Below are 12,401 nucleotides of genomic sequence, written 5' to 3'. Positions count from 1 at the left end.
GCTCTATGTGCTGCTGCTTGACATAAGGCAGAGAGGATCTGTTTAATTAAACCCGTGGCAGAGAGGAGCAGCACATTTCCTGCAGTTATAATAATACATTTATTCTTTTTTTTTTTCATTCCTTCTTTTTTAAAAAAAAAAAATCTTTTTAATCAGTGCTGGACTATGCTTTCCAGAACCATGACAGAATGTGTGTAAAGATGAAAACGATTCATAAGGTAAGCCACAGTTTGCAGCTCTGTTCTACATAAGAAAAATTCTGGAAAATTAAATTGTCTTACAAAAAGGAATGAACTTGAGTTAACAGAGATAAAGCTGGAGTCTCTTGCATCACTGCAGAAGCCGCTGTTAGAGGTCACAGTTTTATTTTAAAATAATTTGAATGGATAATTAAGGCAGCCGCAGATCACAGATGTGTGTGCTGGCTGCAGTCTGCAGACATCCCATAGTCATGAAGCAGAAGCCGTCTGCAGCAGCTCAGATAACGGCACGGTTTATCTGCGGGTCAGCAAGGTGACGGCTAACAAACACTGCATATGTAAGCATACACACACGCACACACACCTCACATAGACACAAAGTGCAGGTGAACACATACACAAGCGTACACCTCAGACACACAAATCAGAGATGGTAGCTTAATGGTTATGACTACACAAATGTCTCTCCAGCTTACACTCGCAGCGGGGCACGTAAGTACTTGATACACTATTTTCTTAAGTAATCAAGAATTGAGAGGTTTGCAATTTTTAACTTTGAAACATCTGCAACTGTGAGACAAAAATCAAAAAAAAAAAAAAATCTAAAAAAAATCCAGATTTTGAGTTAATTAATTTCCTTTTTCTTGCTTGAAATAAGAAAGATATACAATAGAAAATAGAAATGTATACATGATACAGAAACTTTTTTTTAATTTTTTATTACAGAGGTCAGACTTTTTCTGTAATTTGTGACGAGATTTGGACAATCTGGAAAACGATTTTTTTCCTCCCAGATCATCATAGTGTCAGGATAACTCTTAGCCTGGCCATGGTCTTCCTGTGCAATTCTTCTCGAAAAACCCCCAAAAAAACAAAAAGAAAAGAAAAATTCTGGCTTCCAGCACAGTCTGGGCTTCCTCCCATTGACTTGGATTGTCTCCGGCAGATTTTTTTTTTTTTACCGAGCCAATCAGAGAATTTAAGGAGAAGATATTTATTTTTTGCCCTGTTTTTAAATTGTAGTCTGCCTGTTTAAGCAACGGCAGTGGAGGAAGTGAACAAAGCCGTTCAGTCCGTGTCGGCCACGCTTCCAAATACTGAACTAACATTGACAGCCATCTTGTTCAGTTCGCTACTTCTCTTCGCAGTGAAAGACAGTTGCTTACCGGGGAGACAATTTTTGGCTGTGTTCAGGGTCATTGTAAAGCTGGAAGACGATCATGCTTGATTGCTGGAACAGTGTTCATTCTTCCTCCAATCACATCAGCTGGAGTTTACCCCATAATGTTCTATTCTGGTCTCATCAGACCCCAAGACCTCCTCTGGATCATACAGATGGTCATTAGCAAACTTCAGACGGGCCTGGACATGTGCTGGCCTGAGCAGGGGGGCCTCGCACGCACTGTGGGATTGTAATCTGTGACGACGCAGTGACTAATGGTAACCTTTCAGATTACGGTCTCAGCACTCTTCAGGTCAGACCATGTAGCTCTGGCTTTATCCCTCACACTTTTAGTGAATGAGAAAGAGATTGACAGTCATTTTCAGTTTCTTCTATTTTCTAATAATATATTGTCCTGCAGCTCAGCCCAGCCTTGTTCAGATCTACAGTTTTGCCCCTGGTCTTACAGCTCTTTGGACTTACTCTTGGTGGAGAGGATGGAGTCTGATTGAGTAGAGTGTGAACAGTTATCTTTGATGCAGATACACACACATCACACAGGTAATGAATGGAGGGTAGCAGAGCTTCTTCTTCTTCTTCTTATTATTATTATTGTTTGTTTTTAAAAAAATTCAGAATCCAGAGGAGAAAAGTTTCAGAAACCTATAGCATATCATAAAGAAGTGAACAATGTGAATTGAGGTATTTGCAGGTATTGAATAAGACATTAAATTCACAAAATTCAATGCTATTAGTTCAATTCATTCAGAAATGTGTCACTAAAATGTTCTAACTTTTCTCCTTGGGCATAGATCCATATTTATATTTCCAAAAAGATATATATTACATTTTATTACGTTTCAAATATTAAACATCGGCCTTTAGCAAATTTTTTATGCTCAATTAAATGCTGAAAAAGAAAAGGGTTGATAATCTTGTGTAGAGTTTAAATTGTTTAATTCATTCATCTATGAATTTGTAACCTACAGCAATTTAGTTTGTGGGCTAAGATGGAGGTCCTCTAGTCTGTAGACCAAATGGCCCCACAACTGATCAGAAAGTCAACAGTGACTTGAAACCTGACATCAATTTGTGAGACACTGTATCTGACCTGAAGAAACCCTGAGAGTTTCTAGGTGGTTTCAAGGTTTCCCCTCTGCCTGGTAAAATAAAATAAAATAAAATAATAAAAAAACATCTTCTGTATGTTTTCTGGTTATGACTCAAAGATTTTACATCTTGCCTATGTCATCTTTGGTTATTCTCAGGAGTTAATCAATGGAAATGAGAACTAATTTTGCCTTTGTGAAGCTGCTGCTAGAGAGCGAAAAGATTTCATTTCAATTCTTTGCCAAGCGACATGTCAACACGCCACTTGTTCACACCTTCACTTCCTAAGACTTTTTCTGCATGAGTTTTCTGGGGTCAGAATTAGGTGGCTCAACAAATAAATTGGAAATGCTCCTGTAGACTAAAACACATTTTTAAAAAATCTCCAGGAAGTTCAGGAACCGGTCAAGAAAAGTTCACTATTATTATTATTATTATTATTATTATTATTATTATTATTATTATTATTATTATTATTATTATTATTATTATTATTATTATTATTATTTTATATTTTTTTTATTTTTTTTATTTATTTATTTTTTTACTGTGGATCAACTAAGTCCACACCAATCAATGGAAAAGTTCATGAACAGATGTCTATCAAAAGACTGGCTTTGTCCTCAGAGGGAAAGGTATTCTAAAATTAGATTTTCAAAGAAAATGAGAAGGACGGTGAATTGAAAACTTTATATAAAAAAGCGCCTGAAAGGCTCCAGTTCCATTTGTGTGATTCGTGCTGAGAAACAAATAATTTAGCCTTGAGATGTTGCAGCCTTTGAAAGATATTAGAAAAGATAGAACTCCAGAGAAGATGTTGTGAGAACTGCAAGAGCAGAGAAATCTAAAAAATGTAAGGTGACAAGAGGGATCACAGACAATAACCTAATTAATCAATCAATCAATCAATCAATCAATCAATCAATCAATCAATCAATCAATCAATCAATCAATCAATCAATCAATCAATCAATCAATCAATCAATCAATCAATCAATCAATCAATCAATCAATCAATCCAGTTGATTTTGTTTTAAGTGGAGAAGCACTGGTTCAATTCTGACTTCTCTCTTTAGACAAATTTTAATACAGCTCCGATTAAAACTTATTCCTAGTTCAATCTAAAATCGGGGATATTAAGCATGTTGTTCTGGTTTTCGCTATCTAAAAATGTGTGCTGTTTCCCGGAGGAGAAATGAGAACGCGGCCTCTTGGATCTGACGCATAGCCAATCGGAAAGCGCGACAATGGGAACACGTAAGGGAAATCAAAATAGAGACTATAAGATAACTGCTTTAGTGCATCAGAGAGCGTAGTGAAGTTCAAATACATCTTTACTGTTTTCTTCTTCTCTGTTAAATATAGTGCACAAACTAGTGACATTTTCTTAGATGGAAACTTTTTAAACTACTTTGAATAATCAGCTGAGCTTACTGCTATTTGATAATTAGGATGTATGCATGATTGAACTGAAATTAGCTTGTTGGATAGTGGCTGGAGACGACCTTTTGTTGTGGACTTGCACCGTGTAAATAAACTGAATTGAACTGCTTCTTCCCAGTCGGCCATGTTTGTTTACATTGAAGTTACGTAGGAGTTTTGCGAGATTTCTGCAACGTTGGTGAGTGAGACCGGTGTGTGCGTGGTGTGTTACCCCACACACATTGTAGGACCGAACCTGTTCCACCTAAGACTTTTTAATGTCACATGAGCGCTCTCTCTGGTTTTGAAAATCAGCCCACAATTTGAAAATCTTGCCACGTGAACCAGGCATACAGCGTGAAAAAGAAAACCTTCTGTGTGCGATGGCGACTTTTCCTGCCTGTTTCACCCATGTTTGGTCTCAGTCTCCACAAATACAACCAGGCCTTCCTCTAAGTTTCTGGGTTTAATGATTCACGTCACAGCGTCTTTATAGCGACCGCTCGTTCTCATAAAACAGCTGTGCAGTCAGGATATAAAGACGTGTCCTCACAAGACGAGGCATAACCGGACCCCCCACACACACACACACGCACACGCACCCACACGCACACACACACACACACACACACACACACACTGCAGATCACTCTGATTGGCTCTTTGTGTGCTCACCTAAAATGCAGCTCGGGTCAGCAGTTTAACCTATTCCCCGAATCAAACCGGGAGGTAACCATGGCAGCACATGAGTAGGGTTAAGTGGGCTATTGGCTCAGGCTCAATAAGGACACACACAAAAAAAATCTGTGCTCCTGTGAATAATTTAAACACAGGAGCATAACAACAGCCAACAGTAACCCACCAAGACCAAGGATATATGGGACTGCAGCATCCTTGGATATGGAGTTCTCTTCTCCAATTTGAGATACACTTGCAGTACGGCATTTCCCAACCTGGAATTTCAACATGGCAGAGCAACATTGGAAAGTCTGGACACCCCAATGGAAACATCTCAGTAGCACCAACTACATCCACAATAAAAAACAATATGAAATACATTTTTAAAAAATCCAGTTTCATTGCAAAAATTCATGTTTTGCCACCAGTCTTCTGTGTGTCCATCTGTGAATCAGGACAATCCCGACTCAGTGCAACTGGATGTAAACTTTTAGTACTAGCTTTCAAAAAGGACACAAACCAGACATCTATAGCAAATAATTCAGAAATTTCTGGGAAAAAAAGCAACAACAAAAAGACAAAACAAAAACAGCTCTTTGAGGACGTCCAGTCAGCAATTTGACCAAAGATTACAGATACGACGGTGAGCTGTTTTATTTAGCTTGTTTGTTCAGCTGAACATCCTGGCTTTGTAAAATGTATCTCAAATTAAACTCCAATCTTGTAATTAGCGGTGCATCTCTTTTTATTCCAGGTCAAATACAGAAACTCAAATCCCTACATGAAAGTAAACCAAAAACATCCTAGTGAATTATTTGTTTCAGCTCCTTTGACTTTTCTTGAACTCTTTGCGGACTGTACTAATGCTGGACTAAAAGCAAACGTATCAGCCGTCCAACGTGGAATTATTTGGTCATTTTTAAATCTGTCTCCAGAAACGTTCAGTTGGATTGACGTCTGAATGGTTTGTCGGCCATGTTGTTCCGTGTTTCCTGCAGTCGGAGTGTTCTGATTGGATGAGAGAAGGTCCAGCTGTGTATTTCCTGTGGATGTCCTGACCTCCATCTGCCCTGCTTCTGTACCTAAGCTGTTCAGATCTGTGGCTGTGACTTAACTTTTCACGTACGATGTTGGCACCGAACAATTGTTCCGGCGCCATTTCCATGAATTTTCTTAAGACTTTCATCTAAACTATCCACATTCCATGAGTTGTTTCTAATCAGTCCACTGGATCCTTGTTCAGGTGTTAGTGTTTGTTGTTGTTGTTGTTGTTGTTTAGCCTTATTTTCTGTCAACTCCCTCAGAGTTCCTCCAGAATAGTTTCTGTTCAGTTGTCTTGTTATTATTCAATCTCCATTTTCCGGAAGGTTGCTTCAAATTGTGATGCTCCGATGCCTTTCTTGGTCCGTTGGACGTTCCCATGTTGCAGCTTGAACATTTAGTGTAGCTCACACTAGCTGGGAGTTTCCAAAAAAAAATTTTTCTTTACACCCTGTGCTGATTTACCTTCTTTAGATAGTTCCAGCTGCATCTATCTGTCTGATAGTCTTGATGTTTCCCTTGAACATCTTGTTAGACTGGAGTGAGCATTCAGAAATTCGGATTAATTCCTTCGTCAAAAGTTATTTAAGGTAATTTTTACGAAGCGGGAATGTTCAGCTGCTGATTCAAAGTTTTGTGTCCTGTTGACTGAATCTCCACCAGGGAGACAAAATCCCATATTTTCCTACACCAGGACTTCCATAACATTCTGGACCTGAAAATAAACTCTAAGAAACGGACGCATTTTATTTTAGCAGTGAATAGTCCGTCACCACACGCAGAACACTGTGTTCTTTGTCTGATTACTCACATTGAAGTGATGCAGAGATGACAAACAGAAAACGTTGTGTTGTTGTCGTTCCGGTTCCCTTCAGATGTAAATCACCGGAGCGCATCACAGCGGGCGAAAAGCTCCGTCTTCACAAGTGAGGATGAACTTCTTCGTCGCCACCGCGGCAACAGAAGTTTGCACTCTACGCAGCAAATGTGTGTGCACCGCGTGGGTGTATGGGTGTGCATCAGTGTGTGTACGCTCACCTGTCCAGGCTGAGCGAGGATCGGTAGATTCCTGTGGGGTACAGGGTCTTGGGGTCTCGGATCAGAGCATCTCCTGCTGGCCTCTGGTTCCACCGCTGAGCCAAGCGGGAGATCTTACTGTCCGACCTGACGCACAGAAACAAGGGAAGAGACGGGAATCAAATTCCGACGGCTTCCTCCCTCCTCGCATTCACTCCCCAGACAGAAAGGAAGAAAGCTCAGACCAAACGGGGTCCTTTCAGATTCCCAAGGGGGGAAAAAAAATGCTTAAAGAATCTCCCGCTGGAGACACTAAAGGATGAATTCTGATCTCAACAAGTGTCTTTGCATAACAGGTGCAGCCTGTGCTTCTGTGACAGACTGCTGCAGCAAACTCCCCCACCCCACCAAAAAAAAAAACAAACAAAAAAAACCGCCAGCTCTCCTCGGAGACTTGATCCTCTGAGGGTCCTACGCAAGACCTCACCGATGGGTTTTAACTCCACACACACACACAAACACACCTGTTCACTCAGAACTCAGTTTGCAGAATCGGACCGATCCCGGCTTGAATCCTCTCCAACTTCCTCCCATACTCACTGTAGGAACCAGCAGGAGGATGAGCAGCAGATTTATCCCAGCGCTCCAGCCTCCTCCGCTGGATTAAACCTCTCAGAATGATGCCTCCCGGCTGGTCCCCCGGCGCTCCGGATCATCTCTGCGGGAGGAGAAGAGTCTCCACAGCGGGTCCAGGGTGGGAGCGAGCGCTATCTATTCGCTCCTCGCTTCGGAGCTCTGGCTCAAACACCTGTTCGCCAGCGGGTGCATCGGCACGCGTGCACGCCCGCCCGCCTGCGCACGCACGCACGCACGCACACTTTCGCACACTTACAGGGAGGGGAGCGAGTGAGATGGAGGAGGAGTGGCGGAGTGAAAAGGCTGCGAACAAAAGGGGCAGAGTGAGGGGAGGCGACGGTGAGAGGAGGTGAGATCACCGATGCTCCAGAGGAAGGAGAGAGGAACGCCGCTGCAGGAAAGACAAATACGGGGGGAACAAAAAAAACAAAACAAAAAAAAAACCAGACGGATCTTTCAGTAAAAAGGAGGAGAGCGGCGGAAACAATGAAAGTTGCAGCTGAACATGCTTAGGAAATATATGGGGTGCCGTTTGTAAAGTTACAGTAACAAAAAAAGAAAAAAAAAAAGGAAAATTCAGAATAGGATAAATAAATAGATGATACATGAAATAAACATAAAACATTACTTGAGCTACAACTGTCCTGCAAGCTGTGGAGATTATGCTTTTGCTATGTTTGTTTTAGTTTGACAACTAAATATTTAGCTCAGACTTAAAGATTTAGTTGGAAACTAAACATTTTGTTCTCAAATAAAATATTCAGCTTTCAAATTAAATATTTTGTTAGCATGACAAATATTTAGTTAAAAACTAAAACTAGTTAAAACCATTTTAGCTAAATATTTAGCATGAGCTAATGCTAGATGCTAAGTATTTAGTTTTCAGAGTAAATAAATAGCATTCTAACTAAATATGAAATTTGAAAGTTGCATATTTAGTTTGCAAACCACATATTTAAAATGATATAACTGAAGGCTAAATATTTAGCATTCTAACTAAATATGCAATTTGAAATCTGCATATTTAGTTTGAAAACTAAAGATTTAGCCCAGATTTAAGTATTTAGTTAGGAACTAAATATTCTGCTTACAAGTGAAACATGCAGCATTCTAAATCCTATGAAAGCTAAATATATTTTTTAAATAAATTATTTTGAAAATATTAAAATATTTTTTTAAATAAATATTTAGACTGGCAGTCAAGACATTTTCAAATGTATGAAAAATATGGCAAACATACGACTTTGATAAATGAACTCCCATCTTTTTCTCTAAAGTCTAAAATCAAAAGTATTGCTGTCAATCTTTTACCGTGTAACTTTACTAATTGTAACTCACAGGAAAACACCAAAAGCAATACTTTGAGAAAAAAAAAAAGAACTTAAAAGTCTAATCTGTATATCAGGGAACTGAGAATAAATAAAAAAAAAAGTAGATTACATAAAAATAAAAAAGAAGAAAAAAACAGTGTTTTCTTTGGAGGACACTGTGTTTCCTGCAGGTTTAGGTGACCCATTTAAACAAACATCTTTGAAGAGATGGAGACGATATCGCAGGGATTTCTCCAGTTTCTGAGGATTCAGACCTTTCTCTCTTCCTGGGAATGTTTACACCAAGGTTTTGGAGAAGAAACTCTGACCGGTACAGTACAGAGAGTGACTCTCAGGCACCCAGTAAGGAGTACTAGAGTGGACTCCAAATGGCTATCAGCAAAAAAAATAAAAATAAAAAAACGAAGAAATTTTACAAAATAGCTTTTCGCCACTGCTGCAGGTTGGACTTTTTCGGAACGGCTTAGTGTCTCTGATCACGACGCCGTTGTAAAAGGTGTAAGTCCTGGAAAAGAGAGCGTCTGGTCTAGGAGAAATGTCTAAAGGAACTGGGGAGACGGACGTCCTGCTTGAGATGTCGCCTCTGCTATCTGACCTTGGATAAGTGGAAAATAAATGGGACAAAATGACACTTGAGCCGCTTCGACGGAAGCTTCAAAACATCTCAAGGATCGCACCGGACACAACTTTCTCTGGGATGTGATGCAACAAGAAACACGAGAACGGATGGGTTACATGAAAACAACAACAACAAAAAAAACACAAATTAGACATGAAAATTACATGTGCTCAAACTTATTCGTATTCGGTGGAGTAAAAGCTGGTTTTAGGTCGTTTTTTTGGGGGGGCCAAACAAACACGAAGCCTCACATCCCAACATCAGACTCGTCCTTCTTCCTAATGATGTCTGCACCGACGTGACCGTCAGCTTCTAGCCAATAACAGTAAATAAATACACAGACACTGATTTATAATCTTCACAGGACATCAGACTTTGTTGTGATTTAGAGCAAATGAAAAACATCAGCAGAAATACCTTTCTAAAAGAAAAAAGCTTTGTTCCTGCAGCTTTTCACACATCCCTTCAACCCAAACTCACTCATCTTTTCCTGGTTCTTGGAAAAGAGGACTTTATTCATATTTGAGTTAAAAAAAGAAAAAAAGAATCTAATCTACAAACAGACAGCTTATTGCAGATTTAGAGAGCATGTAAATTAGTTGTGTTTGTCCACTAAAGAGTCTGAAGCTCTCTTTGGTCTCAGCTGCTCGGTGTCAGACTGTCCTGTCCTTCGGACTGAGAATAAAACACCTCCAAGCAGCAGCAGCAGCAGCTTCTAATGATGTCCCTCTCACCTTCACGCGTTTCTGAGCAGAAATCTTGCCTCACTCAGTTCCTGGAACTTTCGGTGCGTAAGGACTCGAAACACTTGGTCAAAAACGCAACAAACATTCCAATTTTTCTACAGCCACCATCGATCCTATGTAACCTAATCGTGCCTGGATCTAGTTCACAGAAAGTCGCTTTCTCCACGCAAGACTCGGCGTCACTTGAGAAGAAGAAAAAAATAAAAAAATAAAAAAAAATCAACCACCGAATTTCATAGAGGATGACAGAATCCTTCAGGATAAAATTCTCCTTTAGTCGTTTGTGAACCAGCTTGATGTAACGTGTTTCTCGTCAAGCGATGAGATGGCAGCTGTGATGTGTCTGACGGTCTTTTATAATACGTTTTCTTTTACTTACAGGTTTTTACAGACATGCTTTGTAAAGCCAAAAGACCAATCCGGCTCATCCGGAAGCTTTTCTTATCATCCAGAACTCCAGCACGCATTCCTCCTGCTGATTATTTCTCTTGAGTGCTTGTGCACACTCAGTCTAAAATAGTCAATTACAGGATATAAAGCAGTAAAAACTGAAATCATCAGGCGACAGCGCCGTTTCCCCTTCATGTGTAGAAACCTTTCACCTCCAGATGTCCACAGATGAAGACTTGCTGTCAAGGACGAAACAAATTTTGCTCCGATCTGATTATGAAAAACCGACTACGATCTATAGAACTATGTTTGCTATGTTTTTTTGTTTTTTAGAAATCATAAAATCATTTTTGCAAGTGGGAGGAACACAATAGGAAAGTAATCAGATAAATGAGTGAAATTTTTGCAAGCCAGAAAATGCATTCAAAAGTGGTTACACCAGAGGCAGCTGATGCTGAAACATGTGATTTGACTCGATTGAATAATGAGTGACGCAAAGGTTAAAGGTCAATAAGGTTCAAAACTTATGACCAATCAGGAGCCTGCAGGGCAGAAGAGTTAGTTCATCTTACTGACAGCGGATCTGAGCCCACTGACAAGTTTTTGCCTCTGTTCCACGAGGGCTACGGTTTTGAACAGTGATGTGGTTTCACACCTGTGCTGTGTTCACATGGCTGCTGCATTCTGCGGAGCCAAACTCAAAACGGGTCAGCCAACCCTCCAGCAGGTCCTGGAGGAGGCCGTCGGACCGCAGAGACTCTTCTTTGTTCTCGTTTTTGACTGCAGTCCAGACAAAAGGCCTGGAAGCTGGACGGGAGCCTGTTGGTGCATTTCAATATCTTTCCGTCCGACTTATCTGCCGCTCCAGCTGCTTCGCGCAAGGAAGGCAGGAAGTTGGATGATTGAAGGCTTGGCTGCATTCACCGATGTGTGTTTTGTTGTGAACGATCGCCATCACCACTCAGTTATCTTGAGCTCCTTCGTGAAATCAGGACCGTTTCTGTTTCGACAAGATGACGCCTTCACAGAAATGTAAACTGATGATTTAACCTCTAGAGGTTAAATATTTACTAGAGTGATGGCAACACTCTAACGCTGGCGTGTGGGGACGTCTTCGGATGTTCCAAAATCACTAAACTTCACCTCCACTATAATTAATTTACACAATATTACAGCTATATCACCCGACCCTGTAGCAAAGGTCTTTCGATGATTTCATGTCGCCCCACCTTTGGTATGCAATATGGCCGCCAATACGGTAAAAGTTCCATAAATAAACTATTATTTAGCACATAACAAGGTCAAATGATTCTTTAGCATGGGATTGCATACACTGTTGAAATGCACCTTGCTAACCGTTGTCTTATTATCACAACAAACAGCAAATTCTACATCTCCAACCGCATTGTTGACCTTTTAATGATCTCCATTAAAAGCAGAATTCAGCCTGAACACAGTGTTGATATTATTGAGGATGATTTCTGGAAGAAGAACGACGCTTTATTTACAGTGCTTGATGTCTGTTGGATTCTTTCTTCCCTCTAAAAGCCACAAAACGATCTTCGATTTACTGCAACACAGCTCATTTCCCCGCCAGCCCTCCTACCGTCCAAATACGGGTGCGTTTCCCTCTGCTGTTCCCTGTCCCTACAGGCGGGAAAACTACCACCGTCGTTGATCTGCAGAGACCTAAAGAAGCACTTGGTAACAAAAAAGAAACAAAAACAAACAAAAAAAGCTTGGACTTCTGATAGAAAAATAGAATCTCCTGTCTCATCTTGCTCTTCTGCTGCTTTTATTGGAAATTTTATGAGGCAATTTGGGAGTTAGCGAGTTTTACTTGGTATTCCGCCTCCACAGTGAAGCTGAGACAGCTGGTGGAGGGGCAGAAACCGTACTTATCTACAAAAAAAATAAAATAAAATAAAAAAATCTGCAGACTGTAGCATGCAGATGTGACCCTCCTGGTGTCATTGTTGTGGTAATAATCTGGTAGGATCTTCTAAAGGGTATAGCTGCATCATGATGCATGCAGCATGATTAACCTCT

General features: G+C 40.3%; 1 protein-coding gene across 5 annotated transcripts in view; it reads right to left on the bottom strand.

Moving 5' to 3' along the window:
- Window positions 1-12,401, bottom strand: part of ankfn1 (ankyrin repeat and fibronectin type III domain containing 1) — a 100,476-nt gene that overhangs the window by 39,267 nt on the left and 48,808 nt on the right. For 3 of the 5 annotated variants that reach the window (XM_044102239.1, XM_044102240.1, XM_044102241.1), the window contains exon 7: window positions 6,652-6,777. In XM_044102239.1, the coding sequence (XP_043958174.1) occupies window positions 6,652-6,777 (126 nt within the window). Of the gene's footprint in view, window positions 1-6,424; window positions 6,603-6,651; window positions 6,778-7,230; window positions 7,510-12,401 lie in introns of those variants that run through there. The other 2 variants (XM_044102242.1, XM_044102243.1) reach the window with 2 other exon arrangements.

The sequence above is a fragment of the Gambusia affinis genome, linkage group LG20, assembly GCF_019740435.1.
Source record: "Gambusia affinis linkage group LG20, SWU_Gaff_1.0, whole genome shotgun sequence".
Taxonomy (NCBI): Eukaryota; Metazoa; Chordata; class Actinopteri; order Cyprinodontiformes; family Poeciliidae; genus Gambusia; species Gambusia affinis.
Note: the sequence above shows the minus strand (reverse complement) of the source record. Positions and strands in the feature narration are given on the sequence as shown.